At 41.8% G+C, this 22,928-nt stretch overlaps 5 protein-coding genes and 1 pseudogene across 6 annotated transcripts; all 6 read right to left on the bottom strand.

Moving 5' to 3' along the window:
- Nucleotides 1–8,524: 8,524 nt before the first annotated feature.
- LOC122011448 (Bowman-Birk type trypsin inhibitor-like) lies at nt 8,525–9,169 on the bottom strand. 2 transcript variants are annotated; one of them, XM_042567840.1, is made up of 2 exons: nt 9,017–9,169; nt 8,525–8,941 (listed from the first exon to the last, which is right to left on the bottom strand). In XM_042567840.1, the coding sequence occupies exons 1-2, from the start codon at nt 9,099–9,101 to the stop codon at nt 8,691–8,693; spliced, it is 336 nt and encodes a 111-aa protein (XP_042423774.1). In that variant the 5' UTR covers nt 9,102–9,169; the 3' UTR covers nt 8,525–8,690. The 2 variants fall into 2 exon arrangements, with proteins under 2 accessions (XP_042423774.1, XP_042423773.1); XM_042567839.1 differs by having other exon boundaries at nt 8,525–8,953; nt 9,017–9,125.
- A 4,635-nt stretch (nt 9,170–13,804) lies between these two features.
- On the bottom strand, nt 13,805–16,394 carry LOC122011913 (cyclin-A1-1-like). The gene is made up of 3 exons (XM_042568345.1): nt 16,024–16,394; nt 14,246–14,612; nt 13,805–14,035 (listed from the first exon to the last, which is right to left on the bottom strand). The coding sequence occupies exons 1-3, from the start codon at nt 16,222–16,224 to the stop codon at nt 13,824–13,826; spliced, it is 780 nt and encodes a 259-aa protein (XP_042424279.1). The 5' UTR covers nt 16,225–16,394; the 3' UTR covers nt 13,805–13,823.
- Nucleotides 16,395–16,787: 393 nt separating this feature from the next.
- LOC122010737 lies at nt 16,788–18,415 on the bottom strand (annotated as a pseudogene).
- LOC122008728 (rho guanine nucleotide exchange factor 8-like) lies at nt 18,232–19,228 on the bottom strand. The gene is made up of 2 exons (XM_042564562.1): nt 18,667–19,228; nt 18,232–18,585 (listed from the first exon to the last, which is right to left on the bottom strand). The coding sequence occupies exons 1-2, from the start codon at nt 18,905–18,907 to the stop codon at nt 18,419–18,421; spliced, it is 408 nt and encodes a 135-aa protein (XP_042420496.1). The 5' UTR covers nt 18,908–19,228; the 3' UTR covers nt 18,232–18,418.
- A 150-nt stretch (nt 19,229–19,378) lies between these two features.
- Nucleotides 19,379–22,046, bottom strand: LOC122008727. The gene is made up of 8 exons (XM_042564561.1): nt 21,905–22,046; nt 21,505–21,829; nt 20,706–20,873; nt 20,566–20,630; nt 20,250–20,507; nt 19,910–20,171; nt 19,769–19,850; nt 19,379–19,676 (listed from the first exon to the last, which is right to left on the bottom strand). Exons 3-8 carry the CDS (start codon nt 20,729–20,731, stop codon nt 19,485–19,487), a joined length of 885 nt encoding a protein of 294 aa, XP_042420495.1. The 5' UTR covers nt 20,732–20,873; nt 21,505–21,829; nt 21,905–22,046; the 3' UTR covers nt 19,379–19,484.
- On the bottom strand, nt 21,579–21,986 carry LOC122010736 (Bowman-Birk type trypsin inhibitor-like). The gene is made up of 2 exons (XM_042567228.1): nt 21,905–21,986; nt 21,579–21,841 (listed from the first exon to the last, which is right to left on the bottom strand). The coding sequence occupies exons 1-2, from the start codon at nt 21,984–21,986 to the stop codon at nt 21,579–21,581; spliced, it is 345 nt and encodes a 114-aa protein (XP_042423162.1).
- Nucleotides 22,047–22,928: the final 882 nt, after the last annotated feature.

Below are 22,928 nucleotides of genomic sequence, written 5' to 3'. Positions count from 1 at the left end.
GGAGTCGTTGATCAAAGTTTGGTGCCTTACCCCAACCTCAAATTCAGAGAAAGATTTAAATTTGGTCAAGGCCTAATGGCGAGGTAGGGAGGTAGGAGTCATGATCATAGATTACTCCAAGGGTCGCAGAGGGTGGGTCTATGAGTTCATTTCTCCTAATCATCAACGACCTCTCGGTCGGTGCTCTAGACTCTCACCCCAGCGCGAGTTATATGTAAGCATGCTCTCACGACCAACGATCTCTCAGTCGGCGTTCCAGACTCTTGCCCAAGCGCGAGTTTTAAGTGAGCATGCCCTCACGACCAATAACCTCTCAGTCGGTGTTCCAGACTCTCGCCCCAGCGTAAGTTATAAGTGAGCATGCCCTCACGACCAACGACCTCTCGACTGGTGTTCCAGATTCTCGCTCTAACGCGAGTTATTAGTGAGTATGCTCTCACGACCAACGATCTCTCGGTTAGGATTCCAGACTCTCGCTCCAGCACGAGTTATAAGTGAACATGTTCTCATAACCAATGACCTCTCGGTCGGTGTTCCAAACTCTCACCCCAGCACGAGTTATAAGTGAGCATGCTCTCACAACCAATGACCTCTCGATCGGGATTCCAGACTCTCGCCCCAGCGCGAGTTATAAGTGAACATGCTCTCACGATCAATGACCTCTCGGTCGGGATTCCAGACTCTCGTCTCAGTGCTAGTTACAAGTAAGCATACTCTCACGACCAACGACCTCTCAGTCGGGATTCCAGACTCTTGCCCCAGCGCTAGTTATAAGTGAGCATGCTCTCACGACCAACAACCACTCGATTGGGATTCCAGACCTTGTCCCAGCGCTAATTATAAGTGAGCATGCTCTCACGACCAACGACCACTCGGTTGGTGTTTCAGACTCTTGCCCCAGTGCGAGTTATAAGTGAGCATGCCCTCATGACCAACAACCTCTCGATCGGTGTTCCAGACTCTCGTCCTAGCATGAGTTATATGTGAGCATGCTCTCACGACCAACGACCTATCGGTCGGTATTCCAGACTCTCGCCCCAACGCGAGTTATAAGTGAGCATGCTCTCACTACCAATAACCTCTCGGTCGGTGTTCCAGACTCTTGCCCAAGCGCGAGTTATAAGTGAGCATGCTCTCACGAACAATGACCTCTCAGTTGGGATTCCAAACGCTCGCCCCAGCATGAGTTATAAGTGAGCATGCTCTCATGACCAACGACCTCTCAGTCGGTATTCCAGACTCTCACCTCAACACAAGTTATAAGTGAGCATGCCCTCACGACCAACGACCTCTCGATCGGTGTTCCAAACTCTCGCCCCAGCATGAGTTATAAGTGAACATGCCCTCGCAACCAATGACCTCTCGTCGATGTTCCAAGCTCTCACCCCCAGCTCGAGTTATAAGTGAGCTCACGACCAACAACCTCTCAGTCAGGATTCCAAACTCTCGCCCCAGCGCGAGTTATAAGTGAGAATGCTCTCATGACCAACTGTTGGTGCGGTTAGCACTAACGGTCTAACTCAAGTTTTGATGAATGACAAAGTAAGTTAAGTTAGTTTCATTGTGATCTAACACTTTGACCAAGTGTGCAGGAGAAGCCCAACGGGGCGACCGGATAACTGGTAGGGATGACAATGAGTCGGGTTCGGGTCGGATTCTATATCGTTCGTCCCCATATCCATTAGGTATACTCATACCCATTAAATGATCGGATATCTTCTATAGTTATAATTTTTTTTCTTTCTATCCAACTATTATCATTCAACAAAAATATATTAAAATTAACAACCTATTAAAATATATATATATATATATATATTGATCCAGTGGTAAAAGCCCGGGACCCCCTAATGAGGGGCCAACGCCACGTGGAGGTCAAAGGGCCAGGTGGTCCGTCGAAGAAGGGTGAGCCGACCGGACTCATGAGAAAAGGGCAGGCCGATCGGTCTGACGGTAAACATCTGATGGTAAAAGGCGCCCTGACAGGGATCGAGGTTCCGACACTCAATGAAACAGTAAATAATGACCTAGCGGAAGGCTTAAGAGAAGGCAGGACGTAATGGGCGCGCCGCCCGGCCGGGCCGGCGCAGGGAATTAGGGTCGTCCGGACGGCGCTCTCCGTCTAGCCGGCCGGGCGGACGTCCTGGCCGGCGGTGGGTAAATAGGGACAGGAACATCTGCTGACAGCCGTCAAGTCGTATAGCTAGGCCATACTCCTAGGCTGACAACGGGGTGTCCTGTTGTCCCATCGAAGGCGCGATGGGACTGTTGCAGTATGGCGTCAGGTAAGTTTTCTGACAAACACATACCGAGGTATGGGCTGCGGACACGTACGCGCCTCGGTGAGCGTGTAGAGGCTCTTTCACCGCTCTATATAAGGAGTAGCAGACTTCGCCGGAGGTACGCGTTCTACAAGATTTGGAGCTGCTTTTTCCACCACTTGCTTACCTGACTTGAGCGTCGGAGGGTCACCGCCGGGAACCCCTTCCCGGCCCGACTTCTCTGCAGGTTCGCCGGAGCTTCGTGAGACTAGCCGGAGATCTACATCGGCGACCCGGAGAGCGCCACGTGCCCAGCGTCCGTTGATTCAGCGTTCGGACAGGATCATATATATATATATATATATATATAATTAAAAAATAGATTAAACATCTATATAGTCTCCTCCTAATATCAACAAAAATAGTAAGTTGATTTTGGAAAAATAAAATTTTCTTTAATATATGTATATATATTATTTAATCGGGTATTCGGGTCGGGTATCGGGTATTGATAGTCCCTCCATACCCTCCTCCATTCGGGTCAAATGTCGGATCCTCCATCGGGTTCGGGTGAAATTACTATCCCTAATAGCTGGCACGAAGTCCAGACAGGTCGACAAGCTGACCAGATATTTGGCACGAAGTCCAGACAGGTCGACGGGCTGACCAGATGTCAGGCACGAAGTCCAGATAGGTCGACGGGTTGACCGAATGTCTGGCACGAAGTCCAGACGGGTCGAAGGGCTGACCGGACCTCTGGCAGATAAGTTAAGGTAAGTCATTAGAGGGGAGTGATGGTGAGGACGCGTTCCTGGAAAGGGAACTTAGGCGCCGATCCAACTTAGAACCATTTCAGAACTCTAAGTTGACATTTTGACTAGATTCCGATCTCGGTGAGATGAAATGTAATCAATACTCTTTTTGACTATAAATTGTGCCAACACTTTGTTTTACAGTATATATCATTTGCATTTGTGATTCGGGCTAATGTCTTCCTGCAAGGAGTTGAAGCTACTGGAAAATGGGGTACGGGCGACCGGAAGGACTCCGGGCACCCGGAATGTAAATTCTATCCTCATCGCCGCTTTGCCACGTGGAGTTTCATGGTTGGCTAGGCTACATCACACTCCAAGCGCCCGGAAGGGATCTGGGTGCTCGGAGCCTCCTATATAAGGAGGGTGAGCCCTGGAGTAAATGATAATTCAACAACAATAAGATCTTCCAACGCTTGCTTTGCTGTGTTATGCTCCTACGACGTTGTGAAGCTACTCCGACAACATAATGCCTTTTATTTCATTTACTATTGTCGGTATTTCTTTTCCAAAGATCTTTTACCTTAATTTTATAATCACATTTTCGAACTGCTAGTGGATTGCCCAATGAAAGCACTCAACGAGTGCGGACCTTGAAGTAGGAGTCGACGAAGGCTCCGAACGAAGTAAAATTGGTTGTGTTAGCATTGTTCTGTTCTCGCTTTTATCTTTACGCTGCGTACTCGAATTTCTACAATAATTTTCTAAATCGCTATTCACCACCCTCTAGCGAATTACTCAATCCAACACCAACGACCTCTCAGTCGATGTTCCAGACTCTCGTCCCAGCGCAAGTTATAAGTGAGCATGCTCTCACGACCAATGACCTCTCGTTTGGTGTTCTAGACTCTTGACCCAACATGAGTTATAAGTGAGCATGCTCTCACGACCAATGACCTCTCGGTCGGGATTCCAGACTCTCGCCCCAACGCGAGTTATAAGTGAGCATGTTCTCACGACCAACAACCTCTCGGTCGGCGTTTTATACTCTCGTCCCTACGTGGGTTATAAGTAAGCGAGGCCTTCACTAACTACCTCTCGGGAGCAATTAATGTCGCTACCGTCACTCAATTCATGGAGCGTCTTCTATTCAAAAACATCTTTTTTATTAAAGGCATCTGCATGAAGCAAAGGAGTTCTAGGGTGAAAAAGGTAAAACGGAAGGAAAAAAGACTGAAACACGATCAGATCTGCATTCAATTGATAAATTACAGGGAAGCACCCCTCAAAATCTCTTTCTTAAATCAATAAGAACATAAAGGTCATCTAAGTGCTTAAAATTATCTTTCGATGCCAGTGGGGAGTCGGCACCCCAGGCAAAAGAATGCTGCTTGACCTGCTTTTTCGAGATGGATACGAGCCTTTTCTAGCTCAGCTTGAGTCAACTGAAGAATGTGTCATTGTTGAGCAATCGTTTCATCTTTAATCTCTACTTCTTCTTGCATTAGGGACATGGAAGAGACGTGTTTCTCTTTCAAATAGATCATGAATTGAGTTTGGCTCTCCAAGTCTGAATAAGCTTTATGTTTCAACGCTACCTTAGCACATGCTCGTGATTTAGCAACTAGCTAAAGTTATTCAATTTCCCTACCAAGGGAAGACTGAAGGTCCCTCTCCTGCGTCATCTCAACTAAAGTCGTATCCTTCTAGGCAAGCAGTTGAGTCATATGAGCCAGTTGCTGGTGAAGGTGTTGCAGTTCACTAAACTCGGGGTTCAACACCATGATTAGTGGATGTCAGTTAAAGGAAACTATGTATCTGTGGGTAGGGGTCAACCCCTTTTAAAGAGGAAGATGGGAAAAGTCGACTTTTGCAAAGATTAAAGTGGCCCTTCGCCCAAGATTAATTGAGCAATTAAACAGGTTACAAATACTAATAGTCTGGGAAAAGAAATAGCATTTATGGTCATAAAGGCGAAGTAAGTGAAACTTGAGTTTGGGTCTAGTCAGTCGAACTTGAGCCTCCTTCGACTGGACTTGGAGGGGAGACTTGTGACACGGTGCATAAAGGTGGGGCCCAATAAAGCCAGGTAGTCAGAAGTCAAGGGCACATGATAGTCAAGGACAATCCAAAGTCAAGGGGGCGTGGTGGTTAGAAGTCAAAGGGACGTGACAATTAACAGTTAGCAGAAAGGAGTTAGACCGCCTCATGTCACCAGCCACATAATTCCTAGCCGAGTATAGATAGAAAAAGGGTCCTAGATATGAGACATGAGACGTAGCCTGGAGTAGCGTCTGACCTATCCCGACTGATCGGGTTTCCTCAGCTCGGGCCGCATAACCAGGCCTGGTACTTTCAGTAAGACAACTCCCGGTCGACCCTTCAACGATCCAAGTGTGAAAGATGGGGCCCTCGCCACAACTCATCTCCCTCATCAAGACACAAGCCAGGGGCACACCCGAACGATCATCCCGAGCTGTTCGTAGCTAAACCCGGGTAGGACAGAAAGCGCTAAGCGACAAACAATGTCAAGGAATTATAACTTCTTGTCAGAGAATAAATGTCATGCGTCAGGGAATATTCCAGTGGTCTGCTATTGCCTGCAAATGGAACCTTCCTTCCACCAATAGGAAGCCACCGTACATCCTTTTTCACCCGACAAGTCTTGACACCCAACATTTTCTAACAACATGCAGGCTCTGAAGATGCACAACATCATATAAAAGGGAGGTCCTCTCCCTTAGCCGGATACATGTACATATGCACTCGTCTTCTACAGTTCTTTTTTCTTTCTTATTTCTCTAACTCTCTGTGTGCTTGTCTGAGTGTGCGCAGAGCCAAAGTACCGCCAATCTCGTTGCCACTGTCTAGGAGTACCACTTGAGGGTTCGTTTTCTGATGCACATATGCTAGATGTACCTAAATCATCTCTCCATCAATATCAATATTATCTCAACTGTCCTTCGTCTAACTCAAATTATAAAGAGAATCAATTTACTTTTTTTATCCATCTTAAAAAATAAAACGGTATGAGTCTAATTTATTTTTATTTTTCTTATTTTCTTCATCTTTTCAATCTCTCTCTATCGACGATAGATTTTTCTTCTAGATAGACACTTCTAAATAAAAGCCCCCTAGACTTTTTTCCATTCGAGTGCTCGGTCTTTTGCAATTATTGGCCACTAGCAATTAGCATGGGTCCATTATGATCATTTATATAAAAAAATGGCAATAATAATAATACATTCTAGTAACATGTCATTAAGCTTGTCTCCCATCTGGCCACCCTCTAATCAATTAGGACGACAATAATAATAATACAGTTGGTATTAATGGACGTGGATATAATTAATGAGCAAGATTAAAGACTAAGACATTTGAACAGTTTGTTAAAGGTCGTTTTCATGATCCTTCTAGGCTTTTTCTCAATCGACAACAATAAAAGGGGGGACCATGAGAGTTAAGAAATATGCTTATAACCTTTGGTGCTAACGAAGGGGCAACTAATAATATAATAGAGAGAAAAAATTAGGAAGCAGATAATATTCGCATAATTTTTCATCAACAATTTCAAATTTACTATTCCTTAAGAAGAAATTTTTTAATAATATGTTATAATTAAATCTTGAATTTTAAATTTTTAATCTAATCATCTGGCTATTATAGGACAACCGGACCTAGAGATATTTTTTAAAATTCATAATGCTCAAATCCTATTACTGGGGAAACACGACAAAAAGTTACGTAGTATTCCTTTTTATATTGATCGTATAAAAAATATATATATCATTAAAATAATATCTCAATTTGCTTTTATTTTCAACTATTTTATAATAGAATACTCGTACCTATTCTAACATAATACTGATTTTATATTGTAACAGTTATAAAATATCACAGTTAAACTGTCCTACGGTTTTGATTTTATAACGGTCATACAATATCTAAAATAAGAATATTATTAAAAATAAAAATGTATTGAGATGGATACCGTGTGGGTCTAATAATAAATAAAAAAGAGAGTTTTTTTTAAATGATTTTTGATCCGGTTCGAAGTCAGCGATGACAAGACTCCACACTATTCTATAATACAAGGAGTCTTAGTGCCGAGTCAAAGAAGGGGTCTCTGACATTGGTCCTCCGACGTTCATGGCTCTCGATCTTAGAAGAAAATAGTAAAATATAGCAAAAGACGTGTGCAAATAAGAAACATCGCATATCTTTACCTATAGATAGAGACTTCTTTTATAATGTTTATGCTACGTTATGCACGCATCTCAAAATATTAACATATTTCCCAAAACTTTCCTACTATTACATTATGCACACATCTCACCGTATTAGTTCGTTTCCCAAAACTTTCCTAAGAAATGATAGTAATAAAGTATCTTTGATATTTTTTCTTAAATAAATCTGTAAATCGCTGTGACTTGATAGGTTATAAGTTTCTAAAGGACGATTTGTTGACAAGATATTCTCTCTCATTTCCGACACAAACTTTTAAAAATAATATGATATAACAATGACAAGTATATAAGTTCCGCTATAGATCGACTAGCGATCACTCAACCGATATATCGCTAGCCAAGCCATATAACATGCAACTATTGATCTATTTCTTACTCGGTTTTCATATTATTAGAGAGGCACACCGTGTCCAATCAGTCCTTCTGTCCTATCGATAAGGACGGTGATCCAAATAACTTAGTATTTGGTTGAATCTCATTTATAAGTGATGGAGGGCGATCAATAGATCGGTCTAGTCGGCCCTTGACATCCGACCGGCGGCCCGACACTAAGATCCTACTCAGCCAACCCGACCTACCGACCGGCGGTCCGGCACTAAGATCCTACTCAGCCAACCCGACCTAGTCCGCAATCTTTAAGTCGTCCGACTCTGTCACTTATAATTATTTAACTTCGATTATAAATAATCGACCTGTATGTCAGCCGATCATGCCATCACCGTATCAATTTTAATAAATAAAACTACGTGAGAATTAGATGAGCTATGATTGAGTTGATGATTAAGAGTGGATAATTTTTTTAAAAAAAAATTAAAGGGGTTAAATTACCTAATTTTTTTTAAGCTCTTGATTCCTTGTCGGCGCTTTGTCAACTCTAGATCAATAAAATTAGATTTTGAATATAAGAAGTCCTCGATGCTTAAAAACTCAAGTTAACTAAAACAACCCTTCACTCAATTAATCATGTAAGAAAAAAATTAAGTGCTTAAAGATATTAATCCTAACAAATAATTATTATTAGAAGATGGAAAGACAAGTGCCTAAAAATATTTAGACGTATTATGGAAGATCCAAATTTCCGAGGGCAGTTTCGTAAAAATGTATAATTAATTGTTAAGGGCATGAAATGAAATTACGTATTAAAAGGGCCACGCAACCACTCTATGGTCTATGGTCTATCGGCTTAATTCCAACCACTCTGTTTTTTATTTTGTTGTTGTTGAAAGGGCCACGCAAAGGATTTTGTTTGAGTCGTAATCAACAATTTAAACGAAAACTGGAGATCTATCTGTTCATCTCAATCACAGATCTGTTCTTACAGTTCCTAGAAATATGGCACAAGATTAAAAAACTAACCATGTAATCTTGCTTCATGAGATCTCGAATTTGACAACAAAAACATTGCAGTTTTTTTGTTTTGCCAAATAAGATCAGTGGATCTGCAAGCTGTCGCCGGAGTTGCACCGGCGCTGGCAGTAGCCTGGGATGCGGTCGGAGCAGTAGAACAGGGGAGGTTCCACGCTGAGAGGCGACCGGACGCAGCTCCGGCACGAGGGGTGGCACCGCCGCACCAGGTCGTGGCACTGGCACTCCGGCGCGTCGGAACCGGTGGCGCACCCGCCACAGCGGTCGCAGCACGGCCACGTTCGCCGGACTCTTATGGCCTGCTCCGCCGCCGCCCCTGTTTCATGCCCTGACGAAATTGAAGCCTAAATAGGAAATGGACAGTCACTAAATTTCGAAGTTGGATGCTGACCTTTGAGCTCCGGGAGGGTGGCGGTGGCGGCGGCCGCGGCCGCAGCAGAGAGTAGCATGACGAGAACCGCTAGATTGTGCTTCATTTCTTCTTCCACTTCGATCAGTCGACGGCGTGCAAGATTTATACACAAATTTGGGGAAAAGGAACTAAATTCACCTTGACCCTTGAATTTTTCTATGTTTTACAGTTTACTCACAAAAAGTTAAGAAATTATATTTTTATCATGGAAACGTTTTATGTGAAAGCTAACTTATTTTTAAAAAATATACAAACTCTAAAAAAAGTTTAATTAGTCTCAACTTTATAAAATTATGTTTAAAATATTCATCGACATGATACAAACTCACTGTACTAGGGGTTAAGTTATAATTTACTGAATTCTGTAACTAAAAAACTACGAAACTTGTTCGAGTATCAAAGTGAAAAACATTTGGGGATTTTGCACTTTGCCCGTAGAATTTCGCACGTTTTACACTATCCCGATTTTTGACATGACGCGGCGACCTTATCCGTTTAGATTTTGAGAGGGGGAGAAAAAGAGATATATTCGACAGCGCGGCGCCTCGGGGTCGAAGTGGAAGTCTTCATTAAGTTGAGGAAGGGGCCCACCATTATTTAACCTAAATTGTACGCTCCCTCTTTTTTATTTCCTTCACGTGACGAAGTCAACGGCACGCAAGATTCGCAGTTCCTTAGCGGTCGGCAGCGGTGGCAGAGAGATCTTTCCCGGCGAGCGTGGGGGCGTCGGTGCCGCCTCCTCCGCCTGGCTTGTCGACTGGCTGCCGGTGGCCGGCCGCGCCGTAGCCTTTCATTTTGTAGTCCTCCAAGTCCTTGTACGTCACGTACGGGCTGCTCTCCGTCGGCAGCTCCGTCGCCTCCTCCTGCGGCGGAGCCGCCTTCTTTTCGGCCGACGCCACCTCCTTCCTCTCCTTCGCACCCTCCATTTCTTGCTCGCCGGTCCGATGCCTAAGATATTTATTCACAGGCGAAAGGATCAAATAAAATTAAATCAGAATTGAAGACGCGTGGCGGGCGGGCAGGAGGTGAGGTTTCTACGTGGCGATTTGCACGGCTTGGTCAATACTGACGTGTCGATCCTAAATAATCTGACGATTTTCCAAAGTCAAAATCTCTTTCAAAGTTCCGTTAATTACTCGAGAATTTACAACGCACGCATATTTAAGAACTTGTCAGCGCATTATATTTTGGTAAGTATAACGAATACAGTAGTTTTGATAAAAATATACTGATAGATCTAGATTATTTGAATTTATGTAAATTTACATCTACCTCATAGGGTTGAATAATAACAAGATAAAGAATATGATGTCAAATATTAATTGTGATTAAGGAATACTAGGAACACGGCGTTTGCTTTACATTTACTTTCCTATTTTTAAAAATAGGGGAAATAATTTATAGATCTCTTGACACCATATCTATTTATCATGGAACTGATCAACTATATTGCAAAGGCTTGGTATTCATGGGAGGCCATTGAATTGAATTTCATAATGTTTGACTTTAATATTTAATATTTGGTCAGTAGGTGGTTTTTCTGTCTTTGTTGGCGTTGGTGAGGGTCCTCTTGAGGGTAACAGGGAAATGATTGAGAAGGATGTCATCACGCTAAGAGATAAACTAAGGTTGGGCTTGGTGTGGAGACCAGGTCCTTCTTAATTATCCTGATTAAGATCAAGTTGGGTCTTGTCTTCTTTCAGATTAGGTCTTTGCCCACCACAGAAACCGTGTTCCTTCATCTGAATTAGGATTTGATATCATATTTATTTATTTTTGCTTACTCAATCCGAGTATAAATTTATAAAAATTCAAATAGCCTATCTCTATTAGTAGATTTCGGTCAAAAATTATTGATCGAATTAATAAGTTCATATTACATTCATTTCTGGATCGATAGATTTCTAAAATTATAAAGAGTCCCACGTTTTCTTTCATTATTTATTTCAGAGTATCTAGAAGTGCTTTAGTAGTATACTAACTTTCAGTTAATTAATTTATATTTACTCTCCTAGAGACTAAACACATATTAGGCCTAATCTCCTAAAGATCAAACCCACATTGGATCCAATCCAGACTAAAATCAAATTGATCCTGATCACCGTGATTCTTATTTTAAAAAAATCAATATCAACATAGTGTCACTGAGAAAATGTGAATCTGTCAACTCTCAGGGAGCCCACTATTATTATTATTATTATAATTAATTAATTAAAGGGAGGTAAAGTGAAAAAATCTAAATGGCAAGTATTATTGATGGAGAATGATAACCCCACATGTAAATTAAGTGGGATTATCACTCTCCATCAATGGCACATCCTCAGTCTCGTTTTGCCGGCAAGAGGATCCGCGCTCGATATAATGCGTCCTAAATTTCTAAACCTGCGTGCGCAATCCCGTTAATTACTTCGATCAAGAATCAAACCCAATCACTGTCTACTGTCTTTGTACAAACGAATCTTGAGGAAATCCACGAGAGTGGCAATCATCATCAAGGGGAAACCCTAAAACCCTAATAATTCAATGGTTCAGAGCTATGGTTGTTTTGAGGTGGCCCAAAGACCCATCTCGCAAATGCCGGCAATGGGCCGATGATGTGTGACAATAGCACGAAATAAGCGACTTGTTCCATATAAGTATAATTGCCGATCTGACAAACAGTAAGGCATGGGAATTACAAGTTTGTAATATAATCTTCCACTTAGTTTAATCACACAAACTAAAATTATAAACAAAACAAGCGTTAGGCATAGCATTTAAAGATAAAAATACTTCATCAAGTTCAAGGGCTTCAGCCTAACCGAAGGCATTTGATGATTGATCTAGCTTACAGACAGTTCAAATACAAAGGTAAAGCTCCAGTCTGACATTAACTGCATAGCTAGGTTACTTCATTATCAAGGACAGGATTAAAGAAACTACTGAAAAGGAAATAGTACAGTTTGTATTTCACAGATCGAAGAAGAAAATGTTTAATGCAAGTGCTATGCAATCAACCCACTTTATCAATGATCACAATTGTCTTCAACTTGAGAAGTAAATTTACACGAACATCATAACTTCAAGGCCAAAGGCACGCAAGCTAGGTATGTTAAAAAATCTTTTTTCCTTCGACATATACTGTATAAATCTTAGGAGAAATATTGATTATTTGGATGCTTCTATCACTATATATGGTTGGTGCAATCGACCTCTAGGATTTTGATGTTTGTTTGACAATATGTTTAATGTTGCTTGGTCAAGGTTGACCTAGTCGAGTGAGTACTCTACCGAATGATTGCAAGGGTAATGAGAAATCTTGGAGGAATGAACTCCAAGCAAAGTGAAAGTCCTAATGAGTGAAGCTAGGTGGTGAAAGTCTTGGTGAGTGAAGTTAGATAGTGGAAAGTCCTAGTAAATGAAACTAAGTAATGAAAAGTTTTAGTGAGTGAACCTAAGCAGTGGAAAGGGGAGGTGACCCTAGGTAATGAGAAGTCTTGGAAGAGTGAACTCCAAGCAAGGTTGACCGAAAGGTTTCCGATCGATCGCGCAAGGTCGACCGGACTAGCGAATTTTGGTCAACCTAAGTATAATTTTACTAATACTATTTTGCATTACTATTCTTACTATTGTACTAATTTAGTATTACAGGAAACGTCTTAGTGAATCAGGCAATCATACATTGAGCAGAGAAAGTCCAAACAGGTCTAGAGGACAAGATGTTTGGCAGGTGAGTTGAGATAAGCTCCTAGTGGGAGTGCAGTAAGGTCTTGTCTCGGTAGGGACAAGCCTTAGACGTTCTTCCAGTAGAAGAAACTAATGAAGATTTCTAAATTGAGATCAAAACGGTCCATCTACTACCATTCCTTTGTCAATAATATTATACTTAATTGCACATCTTATAATATCATTGTGATTGAAAGATTGTTAGTAAATTAACCGATCAATACGATCTGACGGGTCATGGGTTTTTGGAGTAAGAGACGGCTGAGCTCCGAACCAAGTAAAAATCAAAGTGTCATTTCTTTTAATCTTCTTATTTCAATTTCCGTTGCATACTCGATAAATTTTTTAAAAGAAAAGAAAAGATTTTAAAGTGATGAGATTCAACCTGATTTTGCAATGATGGATAAAGAGGTTCAGTCGATGGATCAAATTGATTTTGCAGTGAATCAGATTGAGAAGCTGGACGCGAACTCGGGGAGGTTCACTGGATTCCGTCGACGAATCATCAAGATCAATTGACGGATAAAGTTCAAATTCGAAAGTTCAGTCGGATTAGTGGGATCTGATCGATTGGTAGCTCGGCTATAAAAAGAAGGCTCGAGGACAGAGTCAAGGATCACTTTTCTGAACAAACGACTCTTCTACATTGTGCTCTCATTATCTACACCAAGATCGTCTTCGAGCAAGTCTCCGCGTCGAGAGCAACACCAACAAAACGCTTCATCTACTACCATTCCTTTGTCAATAATATTATACTTAATTGCACATCTTATAATATCATTGTGATCGAAAGATTGTTAGTAAATTAAACGGTCCTACATATATATCTTTTAAAGCTTAGTACCTTATACTCTGGCACTCCAATGAACAAATTACACACCCGGATTGAAAATTAAAAGCCTTAATTCATTAATATTAAAATTTTAGAACTAATCCAGAGAATTAACAAGGAAAATCATAATAAATCTGCAGGGCACATATCATACATGACCAAGATCAACATCAGTGGTCTAAAATACCAAAATATCATTAGTAATCAATAAGAAACAATAATGTCCTGAAGATATGTACATATCATTAATTATTGAAAATATTTGGAAATATCAAAGAGGATAAAAGACAACAGAATAAAAAGAATAAATAACAAAGAGGAATATATCACCTCAGCTTTCTGTAAATTTTGGTAAATATCACAAGCAAGTGTAGTGCAAAACTGAGGATCATTGTGGTTTGTATCAACTTCCACAACTTCAACTTCCATCAGCATAGAACCATTACTCTTTGATTTTGACTCTGATAAATATTATCAACAATATCAATAGACAAATTAAACAAAACCCAGCTAGAGATTGATTTCTAAACTACTTGGTTTCAAAAATTCTAAAAAAGTAGAGCTTTACTAAAAAAATAAATAGATAGTAGGTGATTCCATTTCATAGAATCATGAACCTTAAATAAAGAGCATTAAAACATAATTGGATAATTCAACTAATCAAAATGCACCTGCTACAGCTACATGCTCAGAGATGTTTAGATCCTCATTTGCTTGCCTCTCCAAAGAAGTTGTAGCCTGAGAATCTCCATTGTCTATATACTCAAATTCAGGGCTTTGAATTGAGTTGCATGTGGACATTGATGAAACAGAATCCCCAGAAAAGTTAGGTGACTTGAGGGCAGTGCAAGGTACTAGCCAGGTAACAACTGCAGGTTTAGACACACTGCTGTGTGGCAGGGAACTTTTGTTGCTAGATTCAATAGCATTTGGTTTGATAGCAGCTGAAAGAACTGAAGAGGTTTGACTCAATCTTGAATCACAATAAGTAGTGCAAGACCCCTTCTTGACCATTGAAATTGATCTTGTAGCATTGGTCTGCTTATGAATAGCCATGATAAAACTGATTAGCTATTTACTAAGAAACGTGTGGACAAAGAAAATATGACAAAAATATTACGCTCATGCTCAATCATTGAAAGCAAGCACAATAGTAGTTAGTGATCAACTAGAGAGATAGAAGAAAAATAAAGAAGAATGGCATTCCAAGCAATGTAATTGAAAATAGAAACATCTTAAGCCACAATAGACTTTTGATTAAAAAGTTTAGATCAAGAAGCAAAGAAAAAATGAAAAGAGGGTAACATGTAAAAAAAAGGTGATTATCATGGCTCAGTCAAATATTCCTCCACCAAAAAGATACTGCAATAACTCATTTAATATTTTAGTTAGCCAATATATGCAGTTTCTGCAGCATTAGAGGATCCCAAGATATGTTCAGAATGAGTTTGACTGTATCCAAAAGTCCAAAATATTGAACTTGACAGTTGACACAACCACCTCAAAGCAAATAATGCCATTGTTAAATCAGCGTCATCAAAAGTGAACAACTAGGCACTTAAAACAAGCTATACTATTGGACTCAAAAACAATAGCAGCTAAGGAATTTTAATCAGGCTAAAATAGTGTGCCCTTCAAGTTAAAAATTTCCCATACTTATATTTAATCAAAGTCATTCACAAGTACTTTTTAGGAACAACCATAGAATAGCTTATAGATAATAATGAAGAGACTATAGTTTCTGTCAATATTACATATATTTTAATTGTTAAAACTTTTTGCCCCTCTACTAGGATCCTCTTTCCACTGAGTAAAAAATTCACGTGACTTTAGTGAGGAATAAAATAATTATACATAACATATTTTGCTTACTTTGTGCTTATCACGGAGTATGTAATTTAATTGGGAAAAATATTCTTTAGGAAAAAAAAAGCCATCGATGTTTCAAGTCTTATATTTTTGCACATTAAAGTCAAATTTCTTACTTACTTTTTTGCTCGTATAAATTAGAACTCATGCTGTTTTTATCTTTGATTTTTTTTTTCAAAAATATATAGTGAGTGTTACATCATGCAAAAATTAATGGAATAAAAGTTGAACCTAAGAACAATTTTGGAAATTCACTCTTCATAGTTCTTGTTCAAAATGACATGCTAAAATACTATCGTATATAAAAGTTATTAAAAAGAAATTTTCAAAGCGAATAAAACATTAAAAAAACTGCAGCATCACTAGATTAACCATGGTCAGAAATACTAAATTACGAAATTCTTGATGTCGAAGAAAAAAAATCACTTGATAAAAACAATTGCCAAGACTAAAACTCAGTGTTAAATCATGACGAAACGTGTAGATTCCGCTCAAAGATCGCATCATTTTCCCCCCAACAAGTTGAAAGGAAAAGGAAAAAAAGAAGAAGAAGAAAAAAGCCAAAAGAAAGGATACCCACATTGGCCCCCTTAGCGCCTACTAGGCTAGGAGTACCGCGTAACACATTGCTCTGTTTGCTGATATCCCGAAGAGCGACCCTCTTCTTCCCCTGCGCCGCTCTGGCAGCCGTAAACCTGGCTGAAACCTCCATCGCCTCTGTTCTCTTCGACGAGGCCATCGCTGCCGACGTATAAGACGAAACGGACGACCGGCGATTCATCTTCCGGAAACCCTCACAATACTCTATTCTTACAACAACAGAAGCCGTCAATATCAAGCAACAAGGATAGGGAGAGGATCGATCACCAGAACATTCGGAAACCTAATCTTGAGTGTTTAGGTTTGGAGGGAGGGAATCGGGAAAGGCGTACCAGTTTCCTTCTCCGTCTGGTGGATAAAATGAGAAGGGCGAGAATAAGAACACGAAGGGCTTTTATTAAAACGCTACTTTCCAAATTAGTCAGAAAACATTATTATTATTATTATTTTGGAGTGAAAGAGTTAGTTTGAACAAAAATAGATCTCAACCGTCCATCTGACCACAGAATTTTAGTTAACACATTAATAATGAACTTTCATTTTTAAATATATTTTTATGTGAAAAAAATAGGAAAATTTTATTTGGGAAAAAAATCAAAAGGTGCATTTTTTTTTATTTTAATATCGGTGAAAATTAAATTGTTAATTGTTTCATGGATATTAGAGAAGAAGAGGGAAGTTCTTCTCCTGAAGTCCCAGTCGATCCCCTTGACAAACAAGGAACAATAAACTAGAATCGAAATCAAAACATTCGATGCAATGGATTGAATGATGCATCACAGTTCAGTAGAATCTCTTCTCGGCGGGCCGACAAGCATGGAAGAGTAAATGAAATCGTAAGACCTACAAAGGCTCTATCTACCATGAACACAATCGAGAGGTTCTTGTACGTGCTCTATCTACCCTCAATGGCGAGCGGTAGGACTTCTAGCGACTCCTACGTGCTCCGTGTAAGAAAACTTCTTGCCGGCCTTCACTTCGAGGGGCATCTTCGCATGTCCCGTCTTTGCCGCCACGTTAGGCGGGAATTGTCTTCCCTTTAGACATTTGGTGGTTGGACCCCTAGCGATAGAATCCGCGTAAAGAACATCGTCGATTCGTGAAATCAACATGAAAGCTAAGCTTTCCAAGATCCTCGAGTAGCTCTCTTGGATCGATAGTCCTACATCCTGAAGAAATCGATTAGAACCAACACTGGAACATTTTCAAAGAAGATCGAGAGATTTCATAGTCCCTTTTTTTTTTTGAATTACTTTGTTGTATTGGATCTTGCTTATATCGAGTGCCGATTGAGGGATGCCGGGAAACCTTTGCTTGATGAGAATCAAGATTATCTCAGCAGCTCTCTCTTCGAACAGCTCCCTCTTCTCCAAACTGACTGTCGAAGCCCACGAGGGCTTGCTTTCTTTGTCCTGCATTTTCCTCTTCCATATCACAACCGAGGCCTCGATTCTGTTTTTCAGGTCGAGAATCTTGTGCTCCGTTGACAAGTCCATCCTTCAGAGGAATTCTTCGGGGTCAAAGACATCGTCTGTGATGCTTTTGTAGATCGTATCTCCTAGGCTTTCCCTCCCATTCTACGACATGATGTAAAAACCAAAACAGTCAGATACTAACTCGAATTGTTTCAGAACACATTTTGAAACCAAGGATCATCGTTTAAGTTTAGTGTTAACCTTAGGAAGAGATTCGACATAGGTTTCAGGCACCTCCATCTCCATGAGAACTTGAGCATTGATTGCCATGGCTGCCTTGTGTACCTGTGTAGCTGAATCCTTCCGTAACTGAATCCATCTCCTGGATGACTCTGAGAGTCCGCCGAGAGGGACTCTCACCATAGGAAGCCACCATTTATCGTCGTCCCTTCGAGTATTTCCCTTCTTCGATTCATCAGCATCTCTTGAGACATACGAAAACATGGTCTGGTCCTCGAAGTCGTCAAGAGAGCCCTGAGAGGCCACGAACTTAGAATTGTAAGCTTAGAACAATCCATTCTACCAAAGATTGCGGGAGAATTCTTATTACAATGAGCATCGCATCTAGCTTGCGAAGCGCGGGGATGTTCATTTGAAGATCTCCGCGTTGCTGAGTTATCATAATCTGCAGTTGGAGGAGAAGAACAAATGAGCTAAGCTTGCTTGAACGATCGATCGATCGACAAATTCGAAACAGAGTGTCATATGACCTCTATATGTCTGCCTGGAAGGAACAAACTCAACAATGTGATCAGTAACAGATAGAAGCCAGTCCATCTCCCTCCTCCACCTCGCTTTCCTTTCAGCAGACATCAGCTCTAACCGCGAGTGTTCGCCGAAAATAGATGCTATTTGATCCAGAAGCATAACAGAAAATGTTACTTCTTCTGTTGCCATCACTCACAAGAAATCTTTTTGCATAAATGATGGTCGAGGGAACAGGAAAGCACCGGCGAGGTTGGTGATGGTGTTGGACAGTGCAAGAGACGATGGAACTGCTTTGCCGCAACCGGACATGTCTTCGCCAAGCAGCAGCTTTGCGTACCTGTCCTTAAACAGTTCGATTTCTGAAGAAAAGAAGCAATGGAAACATATGGTGATATTTGATCGTCGGCGAGATTCAGCTTGACCGGAGCTTTGAGGCTTACCAGAAGGCGTTTCATCTCCGATAAGCGGCGCCTTGCGGGGGCGGCCGGCGGCGGGCTCCCCTTGGTCCTGGAAGAGGACGCCGTAGTCGTCGTCATCGTAGTCGTCGAAAGCCAGGACATCCCAGCTCACGTCCTCCAGTATCGGACTTTCCGCCTGGCGCACGGCGGCGCCGCACCCCTCGTCGCGCTCCTCATCGTAGGGCTTCCCGGCGCCGTGCCCCCGTTTGAGGAACCGCACCATCAGCAGGCTCAGCGTGCGGACCCTGGTCCACAGATGCCGGGGGTGCACCAGCTCATCTCCGCTTCTCCGGGAGATCAGAGGGTGGAGGAGAGGGGAGCACGCCGATCGCCTCCGCGGCGGAATTTTGACGGATTGCTGAAAACCCTAAAATCCGATATCATAGACGCCTAACGGAAGCTAGAGATTGCAACTTGCCGACTCAAAACGTCAGCAAAGATTCAATCTTTTCCGGCGCAAAACGATCAATGCACTTCCATCTTTGTCGACGAAGATGCAGGCAAATTAATCCAAATCACGTGGAAATGGATTAAGAAGATAGATTTAGCTTCCAAATAAGATATCTTGCAGATTTGAGGTGCGGTGCTTTCCCAGGAAGAAATCGAACTGGTGGCGCTCATCAGAGGCGAAGCCTGGCAAGAGGAGCGACCGATGTGGTTCTAAAAATGGAAAAAGAAAGAAGAAATAGCAATATCATTTCCAACTGCTGATTTTTTATTTTTTATTTTCCTTTTTCTTGCTGTTTTATACAAACTATACAGATTTACAGCGAGCGACGTTCAACGCATTCAAGGATACGTCAGAAACCAAAGCAGGAACGAGGAGAACTCCCAGTGGATCGCATCTTCCTCGCCTTTCCCTTCGTCTTCTGTTCATCATTTCTTCTCCTTTCTTCTGCGAGGGCTCTTGCTCCACCAGCAATCTTGACTATTCTCGCCATCTCATCACGAAGTTCTTGTACTGCTCTCGCACGCTGCAGCTCCAGATACCCCTGCAGATCGATCCCACATGAAACCATGTAAGTTGCCTCGTACTTCTCTGTAGATTATTGAAGTGCTTTAGGATTTTATGAGAATCGTAAACCTCTTTGCGCTCCAGTCGACGTTTCGCCTTCAACTTCTTCTCGTCCTCCCATTCCGCAATCGAGGACTTCAGTTTTTCATACCTGAAAAACAGATATATCAACAGAATACATTCGCCAGAAAAATAAAGGTACACTTTTACCTTTTCCTTATCTTCTCCATCTTCGCTCTCTCCCATGCATCTACTTTCGTTTCGTCTTTCGGGGTATAAGTTGTTTTCCTGCTAGCATTTCTAGAAATCGTGTCTGTAGGTCTGAGGGTTTTTGGACCTGTTTGACTTTGTTCTTGCTCTGGTTTCTTGCTGCTTGTCTTGTCAGAGAAAGTTGACTTCTTTTTCATGGAAAGATTCTGGCCAATGCCAAACTCATCCTGCGTCTTTCCTCCGATTCTCATTGAAGAACCTCCTGACATGGATAACGTGAGAAAATTTTAAGTTTCTTCACCTCTGAAAAATTGGAGGAGCATAGAACAAGAAAAAGTACCTGATTGAATTTCATCTTCCTTCTGATCTTTACCAGTCAACCATCTGGTTATTCTGCTGTATTCAGGGGGTTTGTTCATGTTGTCTTCTACCTTCATGGTTCTCTTGTTCTGATCGAGGGATTCTTCTTCGTCCAGTAAAGCGACAGCGTAAGCAGCCGCTGCAGCCGCAGCTGCAAACTCAATATCGGCAGTGTCGTCGATGCCGCTCATTTCCCCAGGAAATGGCCTCTGGAACCAGTTACGGTTCCTCTTCTTCCCTACAAAACAACGGCCATGGATGAACCTCCAAAGCTGGTGATAGGCAACATGGATTACCTTCTTTAAGTGATGCAATCTTCTCCGGTGCTATCCGTTCTTCTCCTGAGTCAGAAAATCTCACCCTGGCAATGAACAAGAGGAGGAGAACTCAGTTGAAATTCTGATCCAACCTATGAGCGGTTGGGAAGAAAGCCGACCTTATTTGCTTGAAGAGACTGTCCATTCGGGTGCAGCGTTAGTTCGAGCTTGTTATTAGAGACGAAATCTGGGAAGTTTATTTAGTGATCGAGTCGGTTAGAATTTGGGCAGGCTTCAGGGACAAGAAAGGCAAGGTATTGCTTCGCCATGGAAGGCCTCGCGAGCATCTGCAAGTTTCACGAAGAATAAAAGCATCAGTTTCTGTCACAGAATAGCTTTCAATCTGAGTCTACGATATTTAGATGGTTCCTTGAGTGTGTTGCTTCAGAATCTTGGAGCAACAGAATATGTTACAAAAAGGTTGGAGAAATACAAGTATTTCCTCAACTAGTATGGGTCTATCATAGTCGAAGCTTAAAAACTCAAGTTAACTAAAACAACCCTTCACTCAATTAATCATGTAAGAAAAAAAATTAAGTGCTTAAAGATATTAATCCTAACAAATAATTATTATTAGAAGATGGAAAGACAAGTGCCTAAAAATATTTAGACGTATTATGGAAGATCCAAATTTCCGAGGGCAGTTTCGTAAAAATGTATAATTAATTGTTAAGGGCATGAAAAGAAATTACGTATTAAAAGGGCCACGCAACCACTCTATGGTCTATGGTCTATGGTCTATCGGCTTAATTCCAACCACTCTGTTTTTTTTTGGTTGTTGTTGAAAGGGCCACGCAAAGGATTTTGTTTGAGTCGTAATCAACAATTTAAACGATAACTGGAGATCTATCTGTTCATCTCAATCACAGATCTGTTCTTACAGTTCCTAGAAATATGGCACAAGATTAAAAAACTAACCATGTAATCTTGCTTCATGAGATCTCGAATTTGACAACAAAAACATTGCAGTTTTTTTGTTTTGCCAAATAAGATCAGTGGATCTGCAAGCTGTCGCCGGAGTTGCACCGGCGCTGGCAGTAGCCGGGGATGCGGTCGGAGCAGTAGAACAGGGGAGGTTCCACGCTGAGAGGCGACCGGACGCAGCTCCGGCACGAGGGGTGGCACCGCCGCACCAGGTCGTGGCACTGGCACTCCGGCTCGTCGGAACCGGTGGCGCACCCGCCACAGCGGTCGCAGCACGGCCACGTTCGCCGGACTCTTATGGCCTGCTCCGCCGCCGCCCCTGTTTCATGCCCTGACGAAATTGAAGCCTAAATAGGAAATGGACAGTCACTAAATTTCGAAGTTGGATGCTGACCTTTGAGCTCCGGGAGGGTGGCGGTGGCGGCCGCGGCCGCAGCAGAGAGTAGCATGACGAGAACCGCTAGATTGTGCTTCATTTCTTCTTTCACTTCGATCAGTCGACGGCGTGCAAGATTTATACACAAATTTGGGGAAAAGGAACAAAATTCACCTTGACCCTTGAATTTTTCTATGTTTTACATTTTACTCACAAAAAGTTAAGAAATTATATTTTTATCATGGAAACGTTTTATGTGAAAGCTAACTTATTTTTAAAAAATATACAAACTCTAAAAAAAGTTTAATTAGTCTCAACTTTATAAAATTATGTCTAAAATATTCATCGACATGATACAAACTCACTGTACTCGGGGGTAAGACATAATTTACTGAATTATGTAAACTAAAAAACTAGGAGATTTTTCGAGGATCAAAGTGAAAAAATTTGGCGAACTTGCACTTTGCCCGTAGAATTTCGCACGTTTTACACGATCCCGAGTATTGACATGACGCGGCGACCTTATCCGTTTAGATTTTGAGAGGGGGAGAAAAAGAGATAGATTCGACAGCGCGGCGCCTCGGGGTCGACGTGGAAGTCTTCATTAAGTGGAGGAAGGGCCCCACCATTATTTAACCTAAATTGCACGTTCCCTCTTTTTTATTTCCTTCTACAAATTAAGAAGCGACGAAGTCAACGGCACGCCAGATTCGCAGTTCCTTAGCGGTCGGCAGCGGTGGCAGAGAGATCTTTCCCGGCGAGAGTGGGGGCGTCGGTGCCGCCTCCTCCGCCTGGCTTGTCGACTGGCTTCCGGTGGCCGGCCGCGCCGTAGCCTTTCATTTTGTAGTCCTCCAAGTCCTTGTACGTCACGTACGGGCTGCTCTCCGTCGGCAGCTCAGTCGCCGACTTCTTTTCGGCCGACGCCACCTCCTTCCTCTCCTTCGCACCCTCCATTTCTTGCTTGCCGGTCCGATGCCTAAGATATTTATTCACAGGCGAAAGGATCAAATAAAATTAAATCAGAATTGAAGACGCGTGGCGG

The sequence above is a fragment of the Zingiber officinale genome, chromosome 8A, assembly GCF_018446385.1.
Source record: "Zingiber officinale cultivar Zhangliang chromosome 8A, Zo_v1.1, whole genome shotgun sequence".
In the NCBI taxonomy this organism is placed as follows: Eukaryota; Viridiplantae; Streptophyta; class Magnoliopsida; order Zingiberales; family Zingiberaceae; genus Zingiber; species Zingiber officinale.
The sequence above is the reverse complement of the archived record's forward strand: the minus strand, read 5'-3'. Positions and strand labels throughout refer to the sequence as shown.

What these genes read in the sequence shown, in the direction of transcription:
- LOC122011448 (XM_042567839.1), bottom strand. Translation starts at nt 9,101, where the DNA reads ATGAAGCACAATCTAGCGGTTCTCGTCATGCTACTCTCTGCTGCGGCC. An exon ending in CACCCTCCCGGAGCTCAAAG is followed by an intron (nt 8,954 to 9,016) that starts GTCAGCATCCAA and finishes CAATTTCGTCAG; the next exon opens with GGCATGAAACAGGGGCGGCG.
- LOC122011913 (XM_042568345.1), bottom strand. Translation starts at nt 16,224, where the DNA reads ATGAATCGCCGGTCGTCCGTTTCGTCTTATACGTCGGCAGCGATGGCC. An exon ending in TAGGCGCTAAGGGGGCCAAT is followed by an intron (nt 14,613 to 16,023) that starts GTGGGTATCCTT and finishes ATTCATAAGCAG; the next exon opens with ACCAATGCTACAAGATCAAT. An exon ending in TGAGCATGTAGCTGTAGCAG is followed by an intron (nt 14,036 to 14,245) that starts GTGCATTTTGAT and finishes AATATTTATCAG; the next exon opens with AGTCAAAATCAAAGAGTAAT.
- LOC122008728 (XM_042564562.1), bottom strand. Translation starts at nt 18,907, where the DNA reads ATGGTGCGGTTCCTCAAACGGGGGCACGGCGCCGGGAAGCCCTACGAT. An exon ending in CGGAGATGAAACGCCTTCTG is followed by an intron (nt 18,586 to 18,666) that starts GTAAGCCTCAAA and finishes TCTTTTCTTCAG; the next exon opens with AAATCGAACTGTTTAAGGAC.
- LOC122008727 (XM_042564561.1), bottom strand. Translation starts at nt 20,731, where the DNA reads ATGGACAGTCTCTTCAAGCAAATAAG. An exon ending in GGAAGATGAAATTCAATCAG is followed by an intron (nt 20,172 to 20,249) that starts GTACTTTTTCTT and finishes TATCCATGTCAG; the next exon opens with GAGGTTCTTCAATGAGAATC. An exon ending in ATGGAGAAGATAAGGAAAAG is followed by an intron (nt 19,851 to 19,909) that starts GTAAAAGTGTAC and finishes TCTGTTTTTCAG; the next exon opens with GTATGAAAAACTGAAGTCCT.
- LOC122010736 (XM_042567228.1), bottom strand. Translation starts at nt 21,986, where the DNA reads ATGAAGCACAATCTAGCGGTTCTCGTCATGCTACTCTCTGCTGCGGCC. An exon ending in CACCCTCCCGGAGCTCAAAG is followed by an intron (nt 21,842 to 21,904) that starts GTCAGCATCCAA and finishes CAATTTCGTCAG; the next exon opens with GGCATGAAACAGGGGCGGCG.